We start from the raw sequence: 27,812 nt of genomic DNA, 5'->3' as shown, positions 1-27,812 counted from the left end.
TTCTCTGCAGTGGCTCCCCGTCTTTGGAATGCTCTCTCCAGGGAAGTTTGCCTGGCACCTTCATTATACAGCTTTAGGTGCCAGGCAAAAACGTTCCTCTTTAACCAGGCCTTTGGTTGACCTGATCAATATCCTATACCCTTTTAAAATGTGACGTTGGGAGGGGATATTATTGGGTTATTGTTTTTATTTTGTTTTTATATATTGTGATCTGTTTAGTGAACTGCCCTGAGACCTCTGGGTATATAAATTCAACAACAACAATAAATCAGCTGGAATTCTACAGAGTGGTGGGTAGAAGGAAATCTGAACTATAGAAAAGATAGCCTGATTGATGCAACAAGCACTCGTGGATTATTTTATATTGTTTTTAATGCTGTCAGATGTTTGCTTTACTTTATTTTTAACTGTATTGTTTTATTCACTGATGTGTTTGTTGCTTTGGGCTCCTTTGGAAGCAAGGGCAACATATAAATTTAAATAAAATAATAATACTGCCACTACCTGCTCCAAAGTAGGGCAATCCACAGTCCAGTTACAACACTGAGTCTTGGCCTAAGCTTGTGCCCTCATCTCTGGCACTGTGCTGCTGCCAGCCTAGGAGCAAAACTACCAAACACAGGCATGGGGACTGGGGGGGGGGGGAAGTAGGCCAGTACTCTTTGAGGATTACTCTGTTGTCCCCAAGTAACTCTTGGTTTTGGAGCAGCAATTTTCAGGGCCACGGCAAGGGAGGAAATGGTTAGCATCTTGAACAACACCAACTGTGATCCCAATAATTATTAGTCTACCCACCATGAGTGCTTACTATTTGCATTTTTAAGGAAAGTGAAGGCTAAATGCAGACATTAACCCAAAGGTTCCATAACATGCAAATACATTCTAAAGAAAATACTGAGCACCGTTGTTTGATGTGACGTAAATTTTACTCGGAATGCTAAAAATGCACAGCTGAGCGCTCAAAACAAAACCTGGAAGCGGGCAAAACCCCTGCAGAAATGTGGGCGGTTTTCAGGAGAACTGCTATTTATACATTTGTACGCATTAGCAGCTTAAAACGAGGCAAGGTTGTCCGTCTGTTCCCCCATCATATTTACGTATTGCTGTACACACCAGAGAGGGGGCAGGGATGTCTTCACCTGGTGTGCATTAAACCTGTTTTATTTCCCTGGTTCTCCCCACTCTAGACCCCCCCCCCCCAAAACCACCCCTTTTCGTGAAAGCTGTCACCATCTGCGCACATGCAACGGCTGTCTTCGACACACACACACACACACACACACACACACACACACCCCTCCGCTGCTAAGTGAACGTGGATCAAATTTCCAAACCCAATGGAAGCTGCTTGGAGGAGAAAAGCAACAAACAGGCATCTTTCTCCAGGAACAACAGGATAGATATGGATCATGGCACATGTCCTGCACACACCGCTTCCAAAAGGGGAGCATGCCGGAGCCAAAGTATGCGCAGCCACCAGAGGTGCGAATTTGAAGAAAATAGGAGGAGGGGGCATGGGCATAACCAGGATTTATTTGGGGGGGAGGCTTTATGTTGGGGGGGGGCAGAACCAAGTTATCTGTGATGCAGTTGGTCAGTTAGTTAAGTATTTTAATTGATGGGGGGGACAGGTAATCCCTTCATCATATACTTTCTCACATGCACATCGTTTGAATGGCAATGCGCATTAACTTGGGGGGTTGACCCCCTCAAAATAAATATGGGGGGGGGGGCGAAGGGACCTCGGCTCCTATGGCAGCCAACACAGAATCACACAACTCATAGGAAAAACAATTGGTTTTCGGTGCTACCCCCCCCCCCCCATCCCACCATCCTCGAGCTTAAAGCTTCTTTTTAAAGGTGGGCTAGAGAAAAGTTAAAGCAAGCAAGCTGGAAACGCGTCCTTCTTCTGCACTGTTTCCACGGTGGCTGGAGCTCAGATCCGCCTCCGCGCGCTCCCCTCTGCCCATGGCCAGAGGCACTCTTGCTCCAGCAGAGATCCACGCCGCGCGCGCTCATTTCTCCCTTTAGCGGGGCCGAGGCGACGCTTACCCGGGTCCGCCTCTCCTCCTGAAGGGGACGAGAGGAGCAGCAGGAGGAGAAGGAGCAGGAGCGACGGAGGCGGAGGTGGTGGTTGCCGTCGCGTCTCCGCCGCCGGGCTCATGGCGCCTCCAAGGTCCGCCTTTCCGCGCCTCCCCGCAGCTCTGAGGCCCCGGAGGGTGAAGGGCGCCTCGGGCTCGCTCTCCACGCCCCCTCGGCCGCCAGGCGGCGAGCGGAGGGCTCCTGCCCGAAGCCTCGCTTCCCGCCTGCGGAGGCGGCTTCGCCTACTGTTTTGGTCCCCACCCATAGGTGCCAACTCCCTGGGGTGCCCAAGCAAAATTCCCCAGAAAGAGGCATCCACAAATTTCGGTGCCTGGGCCATGGGCAGCAGCCAGGATTTTTTGGTGGGGGCGCAGAACCTCGGTTTGCTATGTATTTTTATTTATTTTTATTTATTTGGGGGGAGGGCAGCTGCCCACCTTCCTTTGGCAAAGCCCATGCCCAGGTGTAACTGAAACAACTCTTAAGCTCGTGTCATGATGACTAAGCCCAACTCTGAACTATGTTTCTTGCTTTGTTTCGACATTTGGGGTTTCAGTCCTGAGCTATTATTCCTTGAATATTGCCTATCTTCTTTCCATATGCCACCCTTGCTTGCGGTCTCTGTTTGAAACACACAAGTGGCCGTACTGATAAGAATTATTTGTGGCTTTACGAAACGCTGGTTATTTTCAGCTAGCAGCCAAAATGGTGATTCTTTGTTTCTGTAAATCCCCTTATTTTTCTTGTTCAAACTGAAAAGTCGTATTTTCTAAATGGAATATGTAGTTACAGTCTGAAAAAAAGCATCTGAAAAATCCAGTCGCAATCTTCAAAAATACCTTTATTTTTTTCACAGCAGGACAGCTAACAAGTATAATTTAGGTCAGGATAACAGCACAGAGTTTAAAAACAAAGCCTTTTCCAGTGTCACCTCTCTCACCTAATTAAAACCAGCAGTGGGCGAGCTCTGAAGCAAAATAGCTATAAATCAATTGTTTGCTTCCTTTTGGCTACTTTCTTGTAAGCCATCCCAATAACTTTATGTTACAGGGTTGCAAACAAATGTCACAAGTAAATGTCACAAGTAAATGGCTACCTGATGAGCCCAAATTATAAGAATAGTATAGACAAAGATAGTTATTTGGAAGCTACAATGTTTGAGATCATAAGGGCTGCACAGTGTTACAGTTTGTCACACACTTCAGTGTGTTTTGCAATGCTTGCAGCGGGAAACATGGTCAGGAAACGAGAACCTCACATTTTGGAAGTTGTTGCAACAGCATTTCAGTCGATTCCTTGGTCATATGCTTCCCTGCACGTGGGATTTTAAAAAGGGAAACCAAAAGGTCTGTTGCAACATGTTACCGAGCTGTACTGTGCAATTCTAACTGAAATATACTTAGAGTCGAGAGTGGATTTCATGCCCCTTATTCAGCTCATAGTGGTGAGGAGGAAAATGAATTGTTTCCCCACAGTATCTGTTTTATATACATTATTTACACAATGGGCTGCACGTGATTGGCTAATTCTGGAATTCTCCTGTAAGCCAATCAGGTTGTGGATTCACCTCCATCTGGAGCTGGATTGGGTGGCTCCTGCAGACCAATCATACTGCTGCATTGTTCTAGGACCAATCAGACTGCTGCATTCTGAATCCTATTGTTCTAGGACCAATCAGACTGCTGCATTTTGGATCCTATTGTTCTAGGACCAATCTGACTGCTGCATTTTGGATCCTATTCAACTCAGTACATAACACTAACCATGCCTGCTGAGAAGTACGGTAAGTCCGGATGAATTCAGTGGTGCGGTGTATTCCCCAGAAAGGCGGGTTAGGATTGCAGCTGTAGTCTTTCAAAGCATAACTGAGTTCCCATTTTCACAATCAATTCCCAGTGTAGTAGACTAGCTAGCTGTTGCTTGCTTGCTTGCTTGCTTGCTTGCTTGCTTGCTTGGTTGGCTTGCTTGCTTGCTTGCTTGCTTGCTTGCTTGTTTTGTGGGGCAGACATGTAAAAGCAGGTGTGACCAAACCACAAAAGTTAGCAGGGCGAGAACTGCAGTTCTTATGGCTGCCCTCCAGAAGACTTTCCCATTAAGCTTTTCTACACAAATTTAAATCATTTGTATCATTCAGTTTTCAGCATGATACACAGTAAAAGTGAAAATAAACAAATACTTTATCAAAATCAAACAACAAATTTTGGGAAGGTCAGGGCAACACAAAAACCTTTTGGGATCACAGAATCACAGGTAGGGGCCTGTGGAAGTGATCAGCAATTAAAAATAATATTACAAAAAGAAAAACGGAGATGGTCATGAAAATGGGCTTGATGTTAGAAAATAGGAGGTCACAAGTTAGAAATGATTTACCGGTACTTTCCCATCAAGCTACTGTACAGTGGTAAAGGTAAAGGTAAAGGTACCCCTGCCCGTACGGGCCAGTCTTGACAGACTCTGGGGTTGTGCGCTCATCTCACTGTAGAGGCCGGGAGCCAGCGCTGTCCGGAGACACTTCCGGGTCACGTGGCCAGCGTGACGAAGCTGCTCTGGCGAGCCAGCGCAGCACATGGAACGCCGTTTACCTTACCGCTATAAAGTGGTACCTATTTATCTACTTGCACCTGGGGGTGCTTTCGAACTGCTAGGTTGGCAGGCGCTGGGACCGAGCAACGGGAGCGCACCCCGCCGCGGGGATTCGAACCGCCAACCTTCTGAATCAGCAAGCCCTAGGCGCTGAGGCTTTTACCCACAGCGCCACCCGCGTCCCAAACTGTACAGTGGTATCTCAGGTTAAGTACTTAATTCGTTCCGGAGGTCCGTACTTAACCTGAAACTGTTCTTAACCTGAAGCACCACTTTAGTTATGGGGCCTCCTGCTGCTGCCGCGCCGCCGGAGCACAATTTCTGTTCTCCTCCTGAAGCAAAGTCCTTAACCTGAGGTACTGTTTCTGGGTTAGCGGAGTCTGTAACCTGAAGCGTATGTAACCCAAGGTACCACTGTATTTTCTTTTCTCCTGAGAAGTATTACAAGGTTCAACTGCCTTGCATTAGAAGTATGCCAGCAGTTTATGCAGCATAGTTTCAACAAACTCTTCAATTCTTTCAAACATAAATATAGACAGCAAATACAGCAATTAAATATGAAGGACTTTTATGGCTTTGGTAGCAGGTTATATATATATATAATGAAAGTTGCCCTTCAGTAACCTGGAAGTAAGCTCAGTGAATATGGATTACCCATTCAAAATGCAACTTGCATTTATTGTTCTGTGCTCTGTTGGCTGCCTCCTGACCAGCTGAGATGAGAGTTGATGGAATTTGATGGAGGGCTGCCTATTCGTGCCTCGCATGGGGAGCAAATACTGTCCTTCTGGCCTATTTGCAAATCAGATTAATTAACAATTCCTCCTGTTTCTCCCATTAGATGACAGGGCAAGCATAAGCAATAAAGTGGGACTGAAAAATAGCTGGCCAGACCAGGGTTCTCTAATTCTCATCAAAACGCTTCAGTGGTTATTGTGCCACCTAAGTGTTTTTTCTTGTAATAACACTCACTGAGAAGAAAACATGCTATCACTCAAGTCTGATGGTGTGGGCAGTGCCTCTTAAGTCCATATTTCTTGTGATTCCTCACCCACAAAAGCGTAAAATACACAAACAGAACAAGAAAACCAACACATGTGAACACAGCTACCACTATAGAAGTATAGGGAGGGGAAGGCTGTGGTGTAAATTTAATATACATTGGTACCTCCGGTTGTGGATAGGATCTGTTTTGGAGGTCCGCTCGGATCCTGAGGTTTCTGCAACCTGAGGACATGCAGAAGCGATCTACCGCTTCTGCGCGCACGGCGAAACCCGGTAAAATACTTCTGGGTTTGCTGCGTACGCATCCCGAAGTTTACGTAACCAGAGGTTTTCCCCCCATGATTTTATTGTTTTTATATTTTTGATGGGTTCCCCCCTCCCCCCCAAGTGGTGTATAAATTTTATGAAATAGGTATTATAAAATAATATTTCACAGGTGCACTCATGCAGACACAGAGTTTGTAACAGTGTGGCGCTGAATTCCATCCTACATTTCATCAGTCCAATTGCGTGTGCTGTTTATTCCTTATACATATCCAGATGCAGAATAATAGTGACCTTTGTGGGGAAAGGAAATGGTCCCCCTCAAATATTAATTGAGTGCAGCACACACTCCTTATGTTTAGATAATTTATAGTATCCCCTCAAGAGACTATACTCTTCTATGATATGTGGATTCATCTGCAGTGAAAACGTTTGCCACCTGAATGAGAAGGCAAATTTGCAACTAGAGCATACAACCTAGTTTTTTTGTATTAAAAACCTTTTAACTGAAATACATATCTTTCCCTAGACTGATAAACACGGCTGAAGGTTAAAAGCAGGGCTCTTCATGAGCTTACCAAAAGATAGCAAGTACTGTATATGGATTGAAAAGTAGAGTAGGAGCAAAGAAATTCATAAAGACTTACAGAAAATATGTTTCTTTCCTCTTTGCAATAGACCGTCTGTCTACATTGCAGGAAAAAGATTTGCAGCTTATATATTATATGTCTTGTTACAAACTTCACTGCGGTAGCATATCCCCAAAGTGCGGATGACAATAATTTGTATAGTATTCTTTAACTTCACCGTAACCCCAGAGTCGGTCACGACTGGACCTAATGGTCAGGTGTCCCTTTACCTTTTAGGCGAAAAACCAAGTGGTCGGTGCCAATTTGCCAGTTGGGTAAAAATTCCTACCAGGCCTCTTGGCCAACCAAGGTGACCAACCGCAGGTCCATAGCAATGTCAAGAACCAAGCACTGAACTAAGGGGAGGGTGGGAGGGTGATCCAATGAAAGCCAGCAGTGCAAAGGATGGGGAGCTTTGCCGTGGCCACGTTTGAGCGACGAAACCCCGCCCCCAAGCCTCCACCTGATTGGTTGGCCACCTGGGGGCGTGGCGCAGCAGCCAGGACATCTGAGGAGGGGCCAGAACGCCCCCTGTCAATGCGGGAAATGGCTCCCACTCACAACTCCTTCCCTCTGCAAGGAGGAGAGGCTATGTGACAGCTTAAGTCAGTTTGGCTCCTGTGTCCATTAACAAGGGAGAGCTTCACCTGCATTTATCTTTTGTGCATGGCAAAATCAGAGACTACAGAAATAAAACTGGAAGAGGATTAATAGCAGAGATAGATCAGGACTTCATAGCTCATTGACATCAGAATACGTCACAATACATATGCAAATTGGCCTGATACACTACACACATATGCACACACTATTGTGCACACGCACACACACCAGACTAGGGATCGTTCTGCTGTAGACATTTTGTTTTACTCTAGCATGCATACTGCTTAGGAATGAGGGGACCCTGCAGTTTATTATTGCCTCCTGTCATCCCACCATCATTTATTTTTTGTCCACTTAGGCCAGCTCAGGAATAGGAATGTGCTTTCTGGGCAAGACTGATTCGTCTGGGACTCCCCCATACTTGTCGGCTAGCTGTACTCACATTCTTATCTGCAGCTGCCACTGCCTGTATATGAGCCAGTGAGTGGGTTGCTAGTGCAAAAGGGGGTGTTGCTGCTGTGAGTGGTGGATGCATGCAATATCACACCTTAATTTTCCTTAAGAGCGCGGAAGTGGGCCTTGGCGCACACAACTGGAAACTACTGCCTTAAGAGATGTCTTGTTATGCTGACAACAAAAGGACTTTCTCAACAGTTATGCAGTTAAAGCAGTATCTACATGACCATTGCCTAACATGCAGGTTTCTTTTCAAAACAGGATGCTGTTACTAAATCACTGCAGCTACAGCCAGGAACCCAACACAACTACATTTGCGCCAGAGTGCAGTTAGTTTTTTCCACAGCCGGCCTCACTGTAACTTCCATTTTGTCAGCAGAATGCAAGAGATCAGCCGCTGGAAACGGCATGCTGTAGCAAGAATACAGGGCCCCAACATTTCTTCCCCCCACCCTTGTCTTTTCCTCACCAAGCCTGCGCATTGACCCAAAGTTACCCACTGAGCTCCATGGCTGGTAGTCCAAGCGGGAGATAACCAGAGCATGCACCACTCTGGCGAGGCAGTCTGCGGGCAGATAGAGTCTCAGCCTGCATACCAGATGGAACTGGTAAACAGCTGCCCTGGACACAGAACTGACCTGCGCCTCCATGGACAGCTATGAGTCTAAAATGACTCCCAGGCTGCGCACCTGGTCCTTCAGGGGCACAGTTACCCCATTCAGGACCAGGGAGTCCTCCACACCCACCCACCTCCTGTCCCCCAAGAACAGTACTTCTGTCTTGTCAGGATTCAACCTCAATCTGTTAGCCGCCATCCATCCTCTAACTGCCTCCAGACACTCACACAGGACCTTCACCGCCTTCACTGGTTCTGATTTGAAAGAGAGGTAGAGCTGGGTATCATCCACATATTGATGGACACCCAGCCCATCAATACTTTCCTGGGCCACCATCCAGGAGCTGCTGACAGCATCCTGACACCCCCTCAATCCTGTTAAGAAGATGATGCCTCTGTGCTCTTGAATACCACTTGCTGAGGGTCAGTCACAAGGACGACTCATGTCCTGCTTCTAGCATCCGGCTGGCCACTGTGAGAACAGAATGCAAACCAAGATGGGCCTTTGGTCTGATGATCTTATGAAATGTCTGGTTATCAATACACTGGCCACAGCATCTAACTTCAGATGTTCATCGCTGTAGGTAGGGTGGGAGAGTTTGAAGATAAAGCAGAAGACATGGTTTGAAAATGTTGAGAACCGAGATAATGAAGTAGGCATAGCCACTGTTTCCTATTGATGTTTTCCCCCCTGTGCGCCCCAGCCTAGCAGTTGAAGACACAGTTGAATGGAAAATTCACACGGCTGTGACTAAAGATGAAGTGTGTGGTGGGGGAGATGTTCACCAAAACAATGAGGACTGAGAATGTTCAATTGACATATAATGCTGACTGTTACAGGGAGAAAAACAGAAACGTGGGTTAGAGAAGGAAAAGAGGAAGGCAGAGGAAGAAGACACACAGAAACAACAAGTGTAGAAACTAGGGCACATCATGTTTCACACTGAGAAGCTATTTTAAAATGTACCCAGGAACAGCACAATGAGCTGCCCATATACATCAGTGGAGAAATACAATGTTTTAATGTAGCCGGGGTAGAATACAGCACTCTCCACAGAAACCCAAACTCCTGAAATGGAGAATCTTTATCCACCTAAAACAAGCCAGTGATTACTGAGCATTCTCACGGGGCGGAGAATAATGGCTGGTGGAAGGAGGAAGAAAGAATGAAACCCCAACAGCCCTTCTCGCTGCAACATTCTGTTGCAGGGCCCCATGAGCTTTAAAAGCAGAGTGGCATAGAATCGCCTTACATTCAAGAGTCTCAGGAAGAGAATCTGCAACTTCCAACTAATCCCAAGCCACTCCAGTAACTCCCTCATCTAAAAGGCCTGGTGTTGGGGTACAAATGAATATATAGAGAATGTGGAGGTTACGTTCTGGAGAAAGTGCACAAAGCCAAAATCGCATGTAGTCAAAACACACTGGGTGCAACGGCATGTGGGGTTGCCGAAGTCCCCACCCCCAAGATGCCCTCCCCTTTATAACCCCCTCCCAAGTGTGTAAAGCTGAATGCACCCAAGTTATGGCACATTAAGTCATGGGTCTACTACAGTACTGTATAGTGATTTCAAACTGTTGCTAGACAAGAGTTAGCAAGCAGCCCTTGGTTTCTCTTGGTTCTTAAGGTGGCTTGGTTTCTCAAGGATCATATTCAAGTGCTGATGCTGAGGCGAACCTAGTTAGACACAGGGCAATTGGCATTCTGTGTCCCTCGGGGTTTAAGGTTCTCACCTATGATGCTTTTAGGTCAACAACACACAGCTCTGTTTCTTCTTTTCATCTAGTGCCAGAGAAGTTGCAGATACCCTGAACGGGTGCCTCAAGGTGATAAATGAGCTGGATGAGGGCTCATAAATTTACACATAAACTAGACAAGACAGAAGTTTCCCATGATCAGGAAGATGAACTAGGGATTCAACTTGCTTTGGGTGGGGTGGCAGTGCCTCTGAAGAAGTGGAGAATTCCTAGGAGGTGCCAGTGGCCAGGTGTGTCTTTGCATTGTTTAGGCTGGTGTGATAGTTGTGCCCATTCCTGAGGTCTGGCTCAACTAGAACAAAACATGCTCTAGCACCATCTAGACTGGATTCGTGCAATGTACTTTCCAGTGATGTTAGCAGATTACCCCATGGGCTCACAGAACACCGGCCCTGCAATGCCTGCACCAATTACCAGTTTCTACCCGGGAATAATTTGAAGTGTTTTTGTACATTGTAAACCCCTACCTGGCTCGGTTACAGGGTGTTGCCTCCTATATCAACTTGCCCACTTATTCATATCTTGCAGGAATGCCCTTTTGGGTATCCTGCCAACTGTGGAAAAGTACAGTTGCTTGGGGCAAGAAATACAGCCTTCCTGGTTGGTTGTACCAGTATTACAGAATGCCATGCCTCAGGAGGCAAAGATGGCTCCATCTTTTGAGTGTTTGACAAAAGGTTGGCAGAACAAAGTTTTTACAAGCCAGCGAAAGGCAGAGTTATTGACACTGGAAAACTATTTGTGATGTGTTGTGCTTCATCCCGCCGAGTTTGGTGATATTATACTTTTTATTTGCAGTTTTACATGACGTGAGCGAACATGTAATTCATGCATCTTAGAAAGGTGGGAGTATGTCATTTTTTAAAATAAAAAATCTATTAAATAAATGTTTGGATTAAATAAGAGGCACAAACAAGGTAGTGCAATTCCTTAAGCATCTCAACAAGGCTCAACTTTAAAGCATGGGTAGGAAAAATGGGTGTGTTTTTATATGAGTAGAATGTGTCCTTTTATTTAAAATGCGTCTCTGGGTTTTTTGTGCGGCATAGGAATTCGTTCATTTTTTTTCCAAAATATAGTCCGCCCCCCCACAAGGTCTGAGGGACAGTGGACCAGCCCCCTGCTGAAAAAGTTTGCTGACCCCTGCTTTAAAGAGACATGGTGAGTGGCTCAGCAGAAAACGTTGGAAAATTGACTTCAGTAAAATATTGAAGCTACTCAGTTGTTCGTATTGGGTTATAGCCAATAAAGTAACCACAAATGACTTCTGATCCTGAAGTAGAATTTCCCCTTCCCATGTGTCCTGCATGCACACACACACACAAATATGCTCCAAGGGTTCCCCTTAAACTTCCAGAGCAGATGGGGGGTATATGAGGGGGAAGGGGAGGAAGTGATTGCCCAAGTGGAAGTCATTCTGCTTACACAATGCCTTTGTTGGATAGCACTGTTGAAAGACTTGTTTTGCCCGTGCATGAGAAACAAGTCAGCCTCTTCTTGTTTCTTTGAAATTATGTGATGTTACTTAAAACATAAGGATGCTCTGTGAAAATGTAGCTTGTCACAGACTTTAAACACAATCTGGAGAGAGCAAGTGCAGATGGCCAATAGAAGAAAGGAACACAAAAGAGAGACAGACATTAGCTTTACAATTAGAGGGGAGGGGGGGAACCCAAAGTAATAGACAAGAACGCAGAAAAATTTGAGAGTACAGATGTCATGACATTTATTAAGAGGCATGCTACAACTAGAGTTGTTAGAAAAAGAGTTAAGTATAGATACTCAAGTAATAATCAAATACACAAAACTTAAAAAGAAATGGAGCATCCGGCAGTGTACAGAAGTTCAAATTAACCATGCACTACGCAGTTAGAAAATAGGTTTCTTTAATATTTCAACTTCTTTGCATTTATAACATCAAGTCATCTCAACAACATGAAATCCTTTTCCCCCTCCAATTGCCACAAGCTGCTTAACAAACGAAAGCTGGTACTGTTGCTTATCAAAATATACAAGATAATTGATGTTTTTTTTTTAAATATAAAAACCATTTTATACTTGTTCCCAAAAACCTTTTTTTTTTTTGACAGGTAAAAAATGTTGTTATAAATATTTACAGCATTTTCTTGTGTTAAGATGAATATTTTTACAAACTTAAAAAGGGATTTGTGAAGACATGAAAAGGGAATGTTTTGACTCTTGTAATTGCGCACCAATCTTTCTCTTAACACAGCACTCTCTCTCCATCCGCCTCTTGCCTTATGCCATTACATTTGGTTAGCTTTTCTCTTTCTTTCTTTTTTTAAAAAAATCTAATTTCCCATTAAGTAGTCCATTCACCAATAACATTCATATAAAAGGCCACTTTACACCGAGTCTTTCAGGGGGAAAAATCGCTTGAGAAAGAGAGAGAACTGGCAAGATGTCTCAGTAAAACCAGAGCAGACAATCTTTGGTCATTGCAATGAGGTGACAAATCTGATACAACAATTTGCTTGGTCAGCAACTGTATTTTGAGACTGGGATGAGTTGTTTTCAGGAACAGGAGAATGAATTTGGAAAACAGCAAAAAACATGGTCAAAGAGAGATGAATCTAAGTACATCGCTGGTTAGACTTTTCACTATCATTCCTAATACTGCACATAGATCCAAGAACTGAAAATTCTACCAAAGCATGCACTCTTCATTTATAACTGAGGATTTCTGGATACAAGGATCCTCAATATTTAATAATGTCCCAGTTGCAAGCTACTGTGACAAAACACGAGCCACATGCCTAGAGTTGAACATGAATTCCTGTGTGGTGCAACTTGGTTCATGTTATAATGATAGAAAGCAAAGGATACTAAAACCCAAATGAAACAGTTAGCAATTGACTGCACATATGGATAGTTCATGGGTCATTTGGTGTGGTTTTTTTTTACTATATAAATACACATTTTCTTGAAAACAATAGTATTTATTCTAAAGACTGAAAGAGATAGCAAAAAAATTACACAAGACTACTGAAGGCACATAAACTTTGGTCCCATATTGTTTTCTTCTTCGTAAAAACCCTGAAATTAAATCTTCGAAGTTTTAAATTTCTTCAAATAATTCCTAATTGTTAAGATTTGATTTAAAAATTAAGAACAGTCTCATATACCACAGACAGATAATTGCAAAGACAATTAGGAGTTAGTTTGCTTCAAGAAAATCTCTGTGCGACCTGAACAGTTTTCAGCACAACTGTTTTAAATCTGACAGTTTTGTTCAGAGTTACCAGTCCACAAAAAAAAAGTCAAGGCAAATAAAAATGGCTTTAATACAGTAAACTACTCAGCCCCTCTCCTTTGAAAATAGCAGTACATACTACATATAACAGGATGAAGACTGAAAGAGCACATCTCAGGTTTGTCATTCCCAGAAAAAAAGCCCATATCCAGCGGTCTCTCTCTTGGTCATAGTAAAAAGTGTAGCAGTTAGATAGGCTTGTTCACTGCAAAATTCGCACTCTCTGCCTTATTTTACAGCAACAAGATTCCACTGCACAATCTCTCCGTCTGGGAAAAAGAGGTGCCACATGGACAACTCAAGGCTACATTTGGAGATAGATATAGGCACAACGAGCCCTCAATAAATTCTCCAAGCACAGAAATCGTGCAACTGGTGGGAGACACGAAAGGCAACCAAGTTTGGGGGCAAGGCTTAAAATGAACGTATCTTTGAAGTTCTGTAACTTGCAAAAAGTGTCTGGATGGGCTTAGTTGATTTAACGGTGCAATCAAAAATTTCATTAGAGTATTAAAAGCCCCTCTCCCCAGATTATCGTGGGGCTAAAAAGCAAAGACTGCAAGACATGAAGCCTTGTAACTATGCACTCTGGCATTCCTGAGCCAGTTTTCCCTTCCAGTTTGTATCCAAAGCTAGCAGCAGTTTGTCTTTCGGTTGTGAAAGCTGTAATGGCTTAGCTTCTAGAAGTAAGAATCATAGGCAACTGCAGGTGACTAATCAGTTAAGTAACTTAAAATACCATTTTTAAATCTGGCCTCTCAACACCAAGGAGATGTAGGCTTGTTTATTTTATAAACCACATTGGCTCCTGTGGTGTTACATATCCCTTAATTTGATTCGTTAGCATTTATTTCTTACAATGAACGAAACCGCAAATCTTCCAATTGAGAAAAATATTTCCTTCGCCCAAAATGCTAAAAGGGAACCTTTGCTGAGGTTGCATAATGAGCAAAAATATTTAAATGTTATTAAAAGTCAGCATTCTTCAAAGACTTCATTGGCCAAAGCCCTAAACACCTATCCCATACTCTACAGGTGACAGAAATGTCTGGCACACAGGTGACTGGGACACAAACAGGATTCACTTTGAAAGCAAGGCCCACTTGCAGCTTAAAATCACAACCGCTTTAGGGCGAGAGAAAATTCAGTTGATAATAGGAATGCTACAAAGATCCAAGTAAGTCTGGAAAAGTAAGTTACTCTGCGCTAAACTTCTTGTCAGATATTTTTTCACAAAGGGATGCTAACAACATCCTCTTGAACACCTTAATCTTGAAGGACATTCACTGTAGATCTGCTAAATGGTGACAGACCAGATGCTAGCGTTCTGCAGCAAAAGAATAAAGGGGCCAGAAAGTGTCACCTTTGTGGGACTAAGTTTCTTTTGCTTTGATGGGGAGGGGGGAAATCAAGCTTAGCTATTGCTGTAAATGGAATTACTGTTTTAAATGCAAACAAAGTGTGTACTGTACTGCCATTTCTCATATTTGCACCTCATGGAGAAACAGTTTCAAAAAGGAAATCAACCACCCAATCATTGAACACACATGCACTACAACCAAGATGATCAATACAGAATATAACATAATTATGACAAGACCACACAGAATATGTTGAGTATATCCAAAATAAAATTCAAAAAAAAAAGTTTGCCAGCATATAAACCGCACACCCTACAACTCAAAGTAGTCGAGAAATGACTACTTACAACGACACGTTGTCTAGAAAGGGCATTTTCTAGGGACTAAGTGAAGCTGTCTTTCATGTTAGGATTAACCATTTACTTCTCTGTTAAGCATTATGAAGGTACGTTTTGTTTTTAGATAAGTCAATAAATTAAATGCTTGCAATGTGTATTAGCATACATATAGGAAACTTCACACAGCACACATGTGTGTGCGTACACACACACACACACACACACACACACACTCCCCACCCTTGATATTATACATGCTAATGCTCATTTCTCAGAACTTGTTTTTCCCCTACTTCAGGTACATTCATCAACTGCAATAACGTCCCCTTTGTAGCAGCATTAAACACATGGTGACCAAGATTAAAAGGTAACTTAGCAAATTATTCTAAAGAGGAGCCATACTGATTGGGGATATAAATCCAAAAAGCTATTTAATTTACACACCTAAATGGGCTGTCATCTTGAACATGCTTACTTGAAGTCATGGTTCCATGGAATGAAGGAGACCCATTTAGGCTGGATTTTGGGACCAATTGAACTGCATTGCTAAAACAAAAGAAGATACTGGTATTCTAGGTGTTTTAAAATGCCATTTCCAAACAGCTGCAAAGCAGTGGTGGACTTTGAATATGGGATCAGTTATTACTGGACGTTAGTCTAGCGTTACACACACTCTTATTGGGTGACAAAATGAACACATTCATTTAATGTCCAAAGGTGATTTATCAGCCAGCTGACACAAATATAGCTATATAAGGTTGCAAAAATGTCTCACTGACTATCCTTTCATCCTACAGTGATGTTATCAAGAAGCTGACATCTCAAAGATAAGTTACCAAGTTACCATTTTAAAAGAAGCTTTCAAACTAGATCTAAAGCTATGGAATTCTTTTTGCTGACCAACAGCCAGTCTTCACAGAGCAATTTGACTTGCTAAAAAAAATAATATCCAAAAGCAGAATGAGAGCTACAAATCATTACACTCCATTTCACTTCTTAAGTCTCTGTGTCCATCTTCAACACAATTTAAGGATTAATAACCCTTATACTTGAGAGGAATACCTTACAAAACAATGAAAAATTTCAGTAGACGTAACATCTTGAGACACCTCTAAAAACATTGTATTACAATCATAGAAATAATTTGTGTATGCCTAGATTTCACAAAAAATAGTTAAGATTGCATCTCATCTTGCTCTCCAAAGAGGAGTGAACATTCAGTATTGAAGTTGTGATATTTATGGAGGAAAGCCAGTCCACATTTAGTACAGCAAGCAAGTACTGTTGGGTGAAAAGGAATCCTGAGGCAAAATATTCTCAAAGAGCCAACGGCTCTACAGGTTAGATATCATGCAGAAACTGGAGAACATTCTTTAAAACCCAACAGTGGTGTCACTCAACTGCAACCTCCAAAATATTGTGAGGCCTATAAGGATGTGCATTGAGTTATCTTTAGTCCACCACCACCACCCCTGTACCAAAGCACCAAAAATCTGATTTGACTATTACTTATTAAAACATTTTTTTTTAAATCACCAAGCGTTTAAAAACTAGGACAAAGGAAAAAAAATCTCACCAAGCCACAATACAGTTTAAAGATACTTCAGATAAAACTCTAACTATTGTATCATTATAAGCACATAATAAGGCACGTAAGAAATTAAGTAAATACACAGTAATTCTGATTTAAGTATTAGAGATTATAGTGGTACAAAAAACCCTTGAGGTTTAATTTTATATTTTTAAACAAGACCTTACCAAAAATAACCTTTCTAAAAATTTGTCAAACCATATGACAGACCTGAATTTTTTTCCTTATGAGTGTAAACATTTTTTTTCTGAAAGAAATGTACAAAACTTGAAATCAGGACATATTTCTTCTTTCATTTTCTCCAAAATCTTATTACACAGCATTTCATAGTAATAAAAATTAGTGGTCTCTCACACCATGATTCAATACCTAGTTTAAAATTTCACTATGATCACATTAAAATAATTTACCTGTGTCACTTACACAATTTGAAAAAAATTACTTTGCTCCATGGAAAAAGAAGGCACTGCCTTTCCTCCAATATGTTCAACAGGTACTGATTAAAATTATTAGCTAAGGGGTCAAATAAATCCCCCACAGAACACTCTATGTGCTTAAAATAATCCACTATATCTATTTGAAAACATTATTTTCATAAGATAGTTTAACGGGGCACGGAAATGTTGTGTAACATTGTTTTGGAATAAAAACCAAAAAAATATGCCTCTGAAATCATTGAAAACAAAAGAGGGGCTTCTACTGAAAATGTTGCGTTTTTAAATACTAGAGAAGAAAATTTCGTGGAGGACTGTTAGCCATTTAAAGAGAAGAAGATATGAAAAATCATCCCTTGATTCATTTACTGTGTAAAGTAATACACATGAGCCACACAAGTTTAATGGTTTAAGGACGCAGCGTTGGTTTGGGCTACTCCAGTCTCTTGTCTTGAATTTTACTGGTAATTGTGGGTAGAGTCTTAAAAAGCAAAAGGTCACAGAAGTGTCAGATTGTAGATTTGGAGAAGGAAACTCTGAGGTGATGGTTCTCTCCAAGGTCATGATTATGAAGCTCAATAAGAGCTTGGATTGCTTCTTCCACAGAGCCCAACTGGATGAGAGCCATTTTGCGGTCTTTTCTAAAAGTGAAAAGGAAAGTGTCAATCCCAACCACATCGTAAAGAGTTCCTCACTTCCCAAAATCTTAGTGCACTTTTAGAACTAAGTGTCAGGATAATGTCAGGCTCCGGGGACCCAGCTTCCTCCTCCCCTTTGGCCATATATAAGCAGGACAAAGCAAAGAGTCCCTTACCATTTAAAGAGTCCTTAACGACCACAGCAAAAGAACTGTGGAACTAGGAATAAAGGTGTTCCTAATTAAGGATTCCACCCACTTCCCTCCTAGTAACTCCCATCTTGCAAAGCGATCTCGCAACAATCATGGCTTTTTGTACAGCCACCTTATCAGGCACGTCCAACTCCCAAGAGAATGAGATCTACAGTGGTACCTCTGGTTGCGAACAGGGTCCGTTCCGGAGGCCCGTTTGCAACCTGAAAGGAACGCAACCCGCTTCTGCACATGACGCCATTTTGAGCATCTGTGCATGCGCGAGCGGCGAAACCCGGAAGTAACCCTTTCCGGTACTTCCAGGTAACCGCGGGACGCAACCTGAAAACGCTCAACCTGAAGCAAACGTAACATGAGGTATGACTGTATTCACAGTATAAAAAGACTGGCTGTGATCTACCCATGGCCATTGCCAGGCAAAGTTGTTGTGCTTTTTTTTTGGGGGGGGGGGGGAGCCAAAGTTGTTGAGCTTCTTCTTCTTTTCTTTAGGGCAGGCAAACCTGTTAAGCTTCTTTTTTTGTGGGGGGCAATCGCTAATGATCACACAGTCGACCATGGACATCTCGTGGTCGACCGGTAGATCACGATCGACCTGTTGGGACATGCCTGCTCCATGCCTGACCTTGGACTGATATGCTGAATACTTTCCAGCAAGAGAGAGTCTGTTAGTTCTCTCTCTTCCAGTTCTTCTTCACTTTTCACTTTGCTGTTCACACCCCAGTTCATTCCAACTTTTGTCTTCAGAACTATGCCCCTCTGCAAACCACTGTTCCAAATCTATATTGATCCACTGCTCCTGGGAAGCTTCAGGATCCTGGTCAGGAGCAGGGGGAGGGGGAGGGCCCCACCATTCCTCATCAGAGCAGCACTCCTCAGCTGGATCTCTGACAGATAATCAGTGAAACAGAACCACAAGACAATTCCAAACACACAGTATGATATGGTGCAATCTGTAGGCATTTCATGTCTGGTCTTTTATTTGGCCTTCATCTCAAGAGATGAACACCAAGAAGCTCAGCCGCTAGCTGGTTAAGTCTCCCTTCCTTCCACACATTTAGTTTTCCAGAACCTTGCTTAGTGCAAGATTATGCTGAACCAAAGACTTCCAGCTATAGCTTCTCAGCTTTCTTTACAGGAAATTATGTGCAAGAGAAAGGACCTATTTAAGTGGTGCAAGTTCATATAATTACATCCCCACCCTACCCCGGATTAAGTCCCAGTATTGAATTTCATGTTATTCCTTATTTTCCATCTGTATGTATGCAATGGATGAATTCCTTGCTTTAAAAAACTTAATTTACAGTGGATACTTACGGGAAGAATTTGAAGGCTTTCACAATACATCCAGTACCAGCAAAAAGATTCTTCAGGTCATCTACTGTGACAGAAGGTCTGTAATAGATTAAATCCTTCGTGTTAGCTAAATTTTCAGGTCTCGACAACAACAACAAAAACCACATTTTTTTATCTATGTCAAAATAAACTGGTTAGCTTTTAAGGTGTGTTGCTGTAACTTACTACCATGCCTACCTGTCCAGAAAAGAGAGTTCAACAACACCCCTTTTGTCTTTTTCCCATTTCACAGACAATCTGGGTTTCTTATATTCTAGTAGCATCACAAATAAAGGGTAAGCAACCAACCTTTCTGGGCTCTTGTCCCCTCTTACGTGCAAATTTATCTGGCAGAATTTGTAATATTTTGTTTAACTTCAATTCCTCTGAATGATGTAACCTTCTTAGCTCTGACAGGTTGTAGGGCTGTCTTTTTATTATGTACTATTGTGGAAGAATGTGGGCTTGCTGTGTTTACCTTTTTCAGTGTTGAATATTTTCTTTAACCCTGCTTATACCATTAATATCCCACCCACTCCAGGGTGATTTGTAACTAAATACTCAGAGCAGAGCCACTGAAATAAATAGACATACATAACTTAATTCCATTGTTTACAATGGATCTAACACTGACTATGACTAATGTAGGGTATCACCCTCTATTAGGAATCTAAAATTCCCTTGAGCAATTAATCAGACATAATCCAGCACCAGTTTAGACCAGAGATTGAAAACCATTGCTATATAGAGAATTATGTAATAAATAATAATAATAATAATAATAATAATAATAATAATAATAATTTGTTTATACCCCGCCCATCTAGCTGGTTCCCCCAGCCACTTTGGGTGGCTCCCAACCAAATATTAAAAACACAATACGTGTTTTAGACTACTTCAGAATTCTGCTATTCTTTATGGCTCCACATAAATGTTTGAGATGCTCTTAAAATCCATGGAATTATTGCACAAGAAACCCCACCCAGGATGCAGACATTTACAGCTTCTGAAGCAACTCTTTAGCATCTCCTGATGCAAGCTGCTGGTGCTGGAACAAAAGAATTTATTTCGAGCCCATGAGCAAATGGCTTCTCTGAATATAGGCCATGGCCTACAAGTTGGCTTGTTTTATTGTCATGTAAACAAAACCTGTAAGTCATGCAGCAGACTGTTACACAAGTGGTTTAGAGGAGCTGTCCTGCAATTCAGATGTGCCATGCTCTTTCTTGCCTCTCAAATCCAGTTGTTTGGGATTTCTCTCAATGCCAGCCCTGCCATTGGGCAAGGGATTTCTGATGTCATGGAAGGGCAGCAAATTGTTCTCCGTTTAAATTTATTATTGTTATATGATTGCAGAGTAGAAAAAGTCACTTGGGCTGGCCCTGTTCACATTTAGATACTTACGGAATGTTGGATAGGTGCAGAGTGGCAGATGGTGGAAAGATATTTTGGAAGTTCTTTGAGCCGGGTTTCTTGAAGCGATGCAAAGGGCTATTACTATAGTCCTTAGTCAAACCCTGATCCTCTTGTCCCTCACGAGGAAGCTGTACTGTCTGATGTTTTGAGAGTGTGACACGCAGCACCTTCCCATATAGTTTTTGTCCATTTAAGTGATTCATGGCTAGAAAAAGAAAGAGAACAGCTGGAACGCTACTCCACTGAATCTGTGCTTACAAAATGCTTGCCCCAGTTATCAAATAAGTGAGGAATAGACACACTTCAACTCGGCTTTATTCACAGTCACAGTTGTACATTTCAAGAGTTCTGATTTGCAGACAGCGTCTGAAAGCACAGAATATTGCTACTCCAGCACATCTTTTATTTTCAGTCAAGCATGTTTCCTACTACGACTGAATACCTCTTTCAAATTAATCGTGGACACTTAAAATAATGGATCTAATCCATTTGGTCCCTTCTGCTTGCAAAAGGGCTTTTGATTCACGGCAGATTCCCTTAACGGAAGGTGGTGGACAGACTCATTTCCCCCTGAAAACCTGCTCAACAAGTTTGGGGAAACCCCCAGAATACAGGAGAAGGTGACACAGAGGAACCAGCAAAAATCCCTTCTCCCTCCCATTAATGAAGACTCCAAAAGGAGTAGGTGCTCTTCAATCGGACCTATGCAAACTGTAACATGACACTGTTATTACCTAGTTGGGCTTGGGTTGCATCTGCCATCTGAACTAAGGCATTTTCCTTCTTATTAAACATGATTTTTACACGGTGGACATCACCATAAACACCTGCAAAAGCAAAACAAGTATTTTTCAACACACCTTATACACCAATCTCATTCAAGTTATTGGCTACTATTTAACCAAGTAGATCCAATGGAACAAATAACCAAGACTAAGTTAGTTCTATTAATTTCAGTTTCTCTATTCCTAGTAAAACTTAATTGAATGCAACCCTTTATATGCAACACTGGAGTATCACGTCCATGTCATGCTAGGGATCATTTCAAAGAGAACATTTAAAAAACACACACCAGGAAGCTGGTGAAGCTTGTTAGATATGGAGCCAGACATTGCACAAATATGATGAGTGTACTAAATACATACATCTTCCACATGAATGCATAGATCCAGAGTTTGTTTTATCCTAAGCTCAATTATTCAATCCTGAAGTAATCATTTACTTGGCCCAGTACATATATGTTTAAGAAGCACATAATGTGCATCTGATTATCAGTGTTTGCAACGAATACAGCTGAGAATGCAGCAAGAACTAGCAAAGAATCTAGACACGTATCCATTTACTAGTTACTGGGGATACAGATTATTCTATAACAGCAATGGGAACCTCAATCTAGGAGCAAAAATACAACCCAGCAGGCCTGTTTGGCCCTTGTAACTGTCCCCAATGTGCCCCCTTTCCTCAGACCACACTCATCACTGCCCATACGTCTCACCCCCAAATTCTTTTGCATGACTGTGTCCTCTGATAATGCCGCTTTCTTGTCTGGATGAATAATGCAGAGGGATGTATCAGTGTGTGCAGAAAGTGGCCTTATGCACAAAGGTAAACTTTACATTTGTTGCCCTGCCCAATTCTACCCTGTCTATCACTAGCAAGTGGTCCTCAGAAGGTTGATGAGATTGAAATGAAGCCCTCAGGCTCCAAAAGCTTCCTCACTCCTGTTCTAAGATATAACTACTGCCTAACACGTAGACAACTCCGTGGAAATTAAAACCAACACAATTTGAAAAACCAGTCCCTCAGCTAATATCTGTATTATTTTAATCTGGTGTTGTACACAAACCAACTTACCAAACAGAATAAAGAGTCCATCTGGTGTGATTGCCTGCAAAAAAATCACAAGGCAATATTTTTTAACCAAGCATAATGTATTAAAAAGAAAAGGTGCGTCAATTATTTTAGGGTTGCCAGAGAACCTTAACAGGTAGCAAGTGCGTGAATAGATAGTGAAATACAATATTAGGTAAACCAAAGTGGTATTCTAAAGTAAAATTACTTCAAACATCCCTTGTCCCAGAATGTTATACACACACACACACACACACACACACACACACACACACATATCATGAAAAGTTATTTCAGTTATATTTTTCATTGATAATACTGGTTATTATCCAATCTCTAGTTTAGATTTTGGGTTAAGTGCCATAAGCTTAACTCCAAACTATGTTTATGTTATAAACTTTAGTACTATATATGAGGCTTACATCAGGATTGAGATTGCTAACAAGCAAAACGAAATTTCCGGGCATTCCAGTCATTCCTGGGATAGCCATTCGCCCAGTCATAGCAGAGGTGGTGATTGCAAGAGGACCAAGTGCACTGGGAACAGCTGAGACGGAGAGACCTGGAAAAGTCAAAATAGATCTATAGAAATATTTCATAAGATGCACACGGCAGCTCAATTTTTATCTCTCATTTTAAAGCACAAGCTCAGAGCGAAACATTCTATAATAAATGCTTCATAAATAAGCAAAGGCCTGCCATTTATTCCTCCTCACCTGGTTAAAATACCACAAATAAATCTTTGCAGCCTATCTTGATAAGACAAACCGAAACTGTACCATCCCATTCTTACAGATTTTCCATTTCTTGATGAGTTAAGATTTATTTCAATACATTGGGGGTTTGAGTTCTCATACTTCCAACTAGTTGTTAAATACAGGTACAAAAAGAACAGCCCCACTACAATGATTCACTTTAACATGGCAAAAAAACATTTTCCTGTCCAAAGATAGATGAATTCCCAAATGCCCCAAGCTCTCTAACTAAAATTAAGTGCAGAAAAGTATAAAAGAGGCTGCTTTCTGACTATCATGGCCTACATACACAAAGGCATGCTAATGCTAGGTCCTTTGTCTACTCCAGTGCCCATTTTAATTAATTTGTTTAAACAAAAACAAACAGACAGACCAATAACAGACAGGGTTTACGCATACTGAAAAGGACTTGCCTGCCTGAGGAAACCCAATGGCAGGAGCAAAACCAGCAGCCCCCGCATATGGTGAGGAGATGATACCTGGAGTGCCTAAAAAAGAGAAATTAAATTAGGGTGCAAGAGATTAACTGCTAGAGAAAACAGAAAGCAATTTCAATTCCTCTAAAGCTTGCTAAATTAACCTGGCACTTATTTCAGGGGTTGGATACACACATTCGGTGCTTTTAGTCACTTTAGAGCAGGCATCCCCAAACTCGGCCCTCCAGCTGTTTTGGGACTACAATTCCCATCAGCCCTTACTGGTCCTGTTAGCTAGGGATGATGGGAGTTGTAGTCCCAAAACAGCTGGAGGGCAGAGTTTGGGGGTGCCTGCTGTAGAGCCTACATGTGTCTGTGCTGGTTGCTCCTACTTCAAGACAATACAGCAATCATGGGATCAATAGCAGCTGTGCCATTTGCACAACTCAGCTCACAAAGTGTGGCAGCAATCCTATACTCACTTACCTATGAGTAAGTGTATTTTATTATTAATTTAATTTATATACCACCTTTCATCTGAAGATCACAAGAGTGGCTTACACAGTATAAAGTTGTTGGAGGGTTTACTTCTGAGTAGATGTGTATAAGGTTGCGCCGCAAAATCCAAAATCTAGTGCAAGAATCAGCTTTGTACACCAGCCCTTTGTCTTATTATTTTTTTAAGTTTCATGACTTTATTTACTGCATATTTATATACTGTCTGACTTTAAAAAAACAAAACAAAACCCAAAGCTGTTTACAAAAAGAACAATGAAATTATCAGTAAAAACAGGAACAAAATATAATTAAAATCAACAATGCACTAAAAATAAGCTTAACAGGTGGTAGTGTTCCTTTTTGTCATATAGCAGTCCAAATCATGCTGTTCCTTTTCTGTGGCAGATTTGAAATTGTGATGAGGGAAGGAAAGAAAAATCTGACTATTATATATTTTCAGCCAAATCATAATAGTTTTCCCAGCTCTCACTACTTAGGGCAAAATCCAACAGCGAAATAACTTTGAATGTTTTGGTCGAACTATTGCTCTAAATTGAGGCATAATATAAAAAAGCTAGACGATAAATATTTGGGATTTATAATATGCAGAGATAGTCCTGATCAGAGAAACTCAAGCTACATTTCCTGAAGTATACTTACACACTTGAACTGTGATAATTAACCTAATTAGATGCAAATTGCTACATAAACAGCTGTAAATTGTCCTTCCAATCTAAACAGACTCAGCAGCTTCCATCACCCCTTATCTTTAGTTACAATATGGCAGTTACACAAATACAGCAAAAACACCATATATTAAACACCTATAATACATGGATTGGTACCATTCCTACTATTGGCAATATAGGTATTAATCATTTATTCACAATTCCGATTTCCATTGTAATTCATTATACATGCAACCAGCAACAAAGCACTTATTCAGTCAGACACAACCTGCATGAATACTGATACCAAACACAGAAATACAACACCCACCATTTTAACCTAGATTAGCAAGAATTCTAGTATGCAAATACTGGTGGGCTGCCTTTCAATTTGTGGTGAAAAGCTGTCTATAAATATTGGAAATCTTGGATTAAATCTGTTGATGTTGCAAATGATATTGTCCGCCCACCCCCCTGGAACTGCTTATATTATTAGCTATTAATTTTAAGGATTGTATTTTATTGCTATACATTGTCTGTTGTACTATATTATGCTGGTAACCGCTCTAAGTTCCTTTGTTTAATGAAGGGCAGTCGAGAAAATTGGTACATAAACACACACAGAGAAATGAAGCGTTCTTACCAAAGGCAGCAGCCATAGTGGGATCAAGGGAAGGCTGTCCATCACCTGAAGGAAGGTCTAAACGAGTAAAGTCTCTGCTTTTATCATTGTTGTATTTTACATTAAGGCTTGTTAGCTTGGAGAAATCAATACGAAGAGTGCAGCAAGCATTGTAGATATTCTGACCGTCTAGAGCCTGTAAAGATGACAGAAGAGCTGACTTGAGTTTATGAAGTCCTAATCTTTTACAATACTGATATATGCAAGATAATCCTTTTAGCAATCTTGAACATGCTTTGGGTAGAGCAGAAGGGGCAAGCAGCTAGTGAACATTTCTTGTGCCATTCCTCCATGTTTTTCCAAGTCCATTCTCTAATATTCACTACAGTCTTAAAGAACGGCATCATTCATACAGTTTCTTACAATATTACCACCACATGCCATCAAGGTAAGCAGCACACACATCCAAATGCTGTAAGCATTTTGTTTTATTATCTGCATTGGTCAAACTTATGGTGTATCATTAATGCTTTTCCAATTAGAGTACCTGTAAGATATGGTTGTCAGTCATACTTTATGACAGTTGCAAAGGATGACTGTTCTGTCATTTCTTAACATGCAAAGAAGAGATTTTTACAACTATGCCCATCCACCCCAACATTAACTATCTGGGCCCTTTATGCAAGATCTTTTGGGTGGACAAGGTAATATTCATTCATTCATTCAGCCTTTATTGATAGTTTAGACAGTAAAATCATTTAAAAACAAAAAACAAAAAACACTCACCATCCATAAAACATTAGTAATCCAGACATCTTGAACACATAAAACATATATAAGACTCGGAAGCCACCATTAAATAAAGTAGTTTTAAATTTGACTTTAAAAATCTTGACTAAATATCTAGAAACAAAGCCTGCTATGACAGGTGTGCCACAAATGTATATCGGTATGGAATTCCTTTAGCAACTCCAAATGGGATACTAGTGACACAAAACACTGGAAAATTAAGATGCATATTAAACTCAAAGTCATACACAGCAAATTGTTAACATGGTCAAAATCCAAAACTTATCAGGTGCATAGTTTTGCACTTACCATTTTGGCATAATGTGCATTCATTGGATCAGCATATTGAAGCAAGGCCTGGAACTGATTGTTTTTTGTGAAAGTGATAATCTTCAAGACTGTCCCAAACTTGGAGAAGATCTGTATAAAAATGCAGGTAGCCAGTTCACACCTTGATACTTTCCAGAAAAGTTTTGAGAAGCAAACTTCATGTGTACCCGACCCCCAGCAAAATAATCAATGTTGCTTTTTAACCACACGGACAGAGATGTTTTTCTGTCATGAGAACCACATGTAAATGACAAAATCATTAAGTGAAGGGGTTCTCTCAGTGAAATAACTAGATAGCTGTGCCTTATTACTAAGTGAAATTGTTTGGTTATATTACTACTCGTGCGGCAGAGTGAAGCAAACGCCACTCAAATCATTTAATTGTTCTATAAGGAATGATTGCTTACATGCATACAGCTAGAGCACAACAGAATTGTTAAGAATATTTAAATGAATACATAATTAACCCCTATTAAAAAGGATAAAGGTAAAGGAACCCTGACAGTTAATTCCAGTAGCGAATGACTCTGGGGTTGTGGCGTTCATCTTGCTTTACTGACCAAGGGAGCCGGCATTTGTCCGCAGACAGTTTTTCCGGGTCATGTGGCCAGCATGACTAAGCCGCTTCTGGCGAACCAGAGCAGCGCACAGAAACGGCGTTTTCCTTCCTGCCAGAGCGGTACTTATTTATCTACTTGCACTTTGATGTGCTTTCAAACTGCTAGGTCGGCAGGAGCTGGGACTGAGCAATGGGAGCTCACCCCGTCGCAGGGATTCGAACCGCTGACCTTCCGGTCGGCAAGCCCTCTGTGGTTTGGACCACAGCGCCACCCGCGTCCCTATTAACCTTGAGTTAAATATATAATTCCAGGTTCAGATCTTCCCTTTTAGCCAAACCTATCGTCACAGTCTAGCAAAAATAATTGACATGAAGAAACAGGTTTCTCCAGGGCAATTGAGGGGAACAATCTGTATCCATATGCATCTGTGGCTATTTTGGAGGGAGTGTATAAGAGAGAAACAGGCTGCACTCTGAATTGTAGCTGCAAACTTTCCCCCTTTTTAAAGGGAAATTCCCTTATTCTGAGTAGGATTCCTCGCAAGAAAAGGGAAAAGTTGACAGCTATGCTCTGAATGCATACAAGTGACCAGATAACTGGTGCTGTTCGCTCCAATCGCTATAGGCATATACTCTCTTTAGCAAATAATCATCACCAAATGCCGTCCCCTTGTCAGAAAATAGATGACCAGCCCAGCACTATGAAAGATCAGGCCTGGAGAGGAAGTAGTG

The 27,812-nt window shown here is 41.5% G+C and overlaps 2 protein-coding genes across 6 annotated transcripts in view; both read right to left on the bottom strand.

The window, feature by feature from the left end:
* The window catches only part of SUSD1 (sushi domain containing 1), a 41,539-nt gene extending 39,223 nt beyond the window's left edge, over positions 1 to 2,316 (bottom strand). For both annotated transcript variants that reach the window (XM_028712374.2, XM_028712376.2), the window contains exon 1: positions 2,053 to 2,316. In XM_028712374.2, the coding sequence (XP_028568207.2) occupies positions 2,053 to 2,164 (112 nt within the window). In that variant the 5' untranslated portion in view covers positions 2,165 to 2,316. The remainder of the gene's footprint in view (positions 1 to 2,052) is intronic.
* Positions 2,317 to 11,865: 9,549 nt separating this feature from the next.
* Positions 11,866 to 27,812, bottom strand: part of PTBP3 (polypyrimidine tract binding protein 3) — a 45,094-nt gene continuing 29,147 nt past the window's right edge. For all 4 annotated transcript variants that reach the window (XM_028713060.2, XM_028713061.2, XM_028713059.2 and 1 more), the window contains 9 exons: positions 26,501 to 26,611; positions 25,424 to 25,598; positions 23,612 to 23,686; positions 22,866 to 23,005; positions 22,447 to 22,480; positions 21,327 to 21,419; positions 20,581 to 20,797; positions 19,159 to 19,236; positions 11,866 to 17,635 (listed from right to left, as the gene is read on the bottom strand). In XM_028713060.2, the coding sequence (XP_028568893.1) occupies positions 17,503 to 17,635; positions 19,159 to 19,236; positions 20,581 to 20,797; positions 21,327 to 21,419; positions 22,447 to 22,480; positions 22,866 to 23,005; positions 23,612 to 23,686; positions 25,424 to 25,598; positions 26,501 to 26,611 (1,056 nt within the window). In that variant the 3' untranslated portion in view covers positions 11,866 to 17,502. The remainder of the gene's footprint in view (positions 17,636 to 19,158; positions 19,237 to 20,580; positions 20,798 to 21,326; positions 21,420 to 22,446; positions 22,481 to 22,865; positions 23,006 to 23,611; positions 23,687 to 25,423; positions 25,599 to 26,500; positions 26,612 to 27,812) is intronic.

This window comes from Podarcis muralis, chromosome 17 (genome assembly GCF_964188315.1).
Source record: "Podarcis muralis chromosome 17, rPodMur119.hap1.1, whole genome shotgun sequence".
In the NCBI taxonomy this organism is placed as follows: domain Eukaryota; kingdom Metazoa; phylum Chordata; class Lepidosauria; order Squamata; family Lacertidae; genus Podarcis; species Podarcis muralis.
This window is presented reverse-complemented; position numbering and strand designations above follow the sequence as displayed.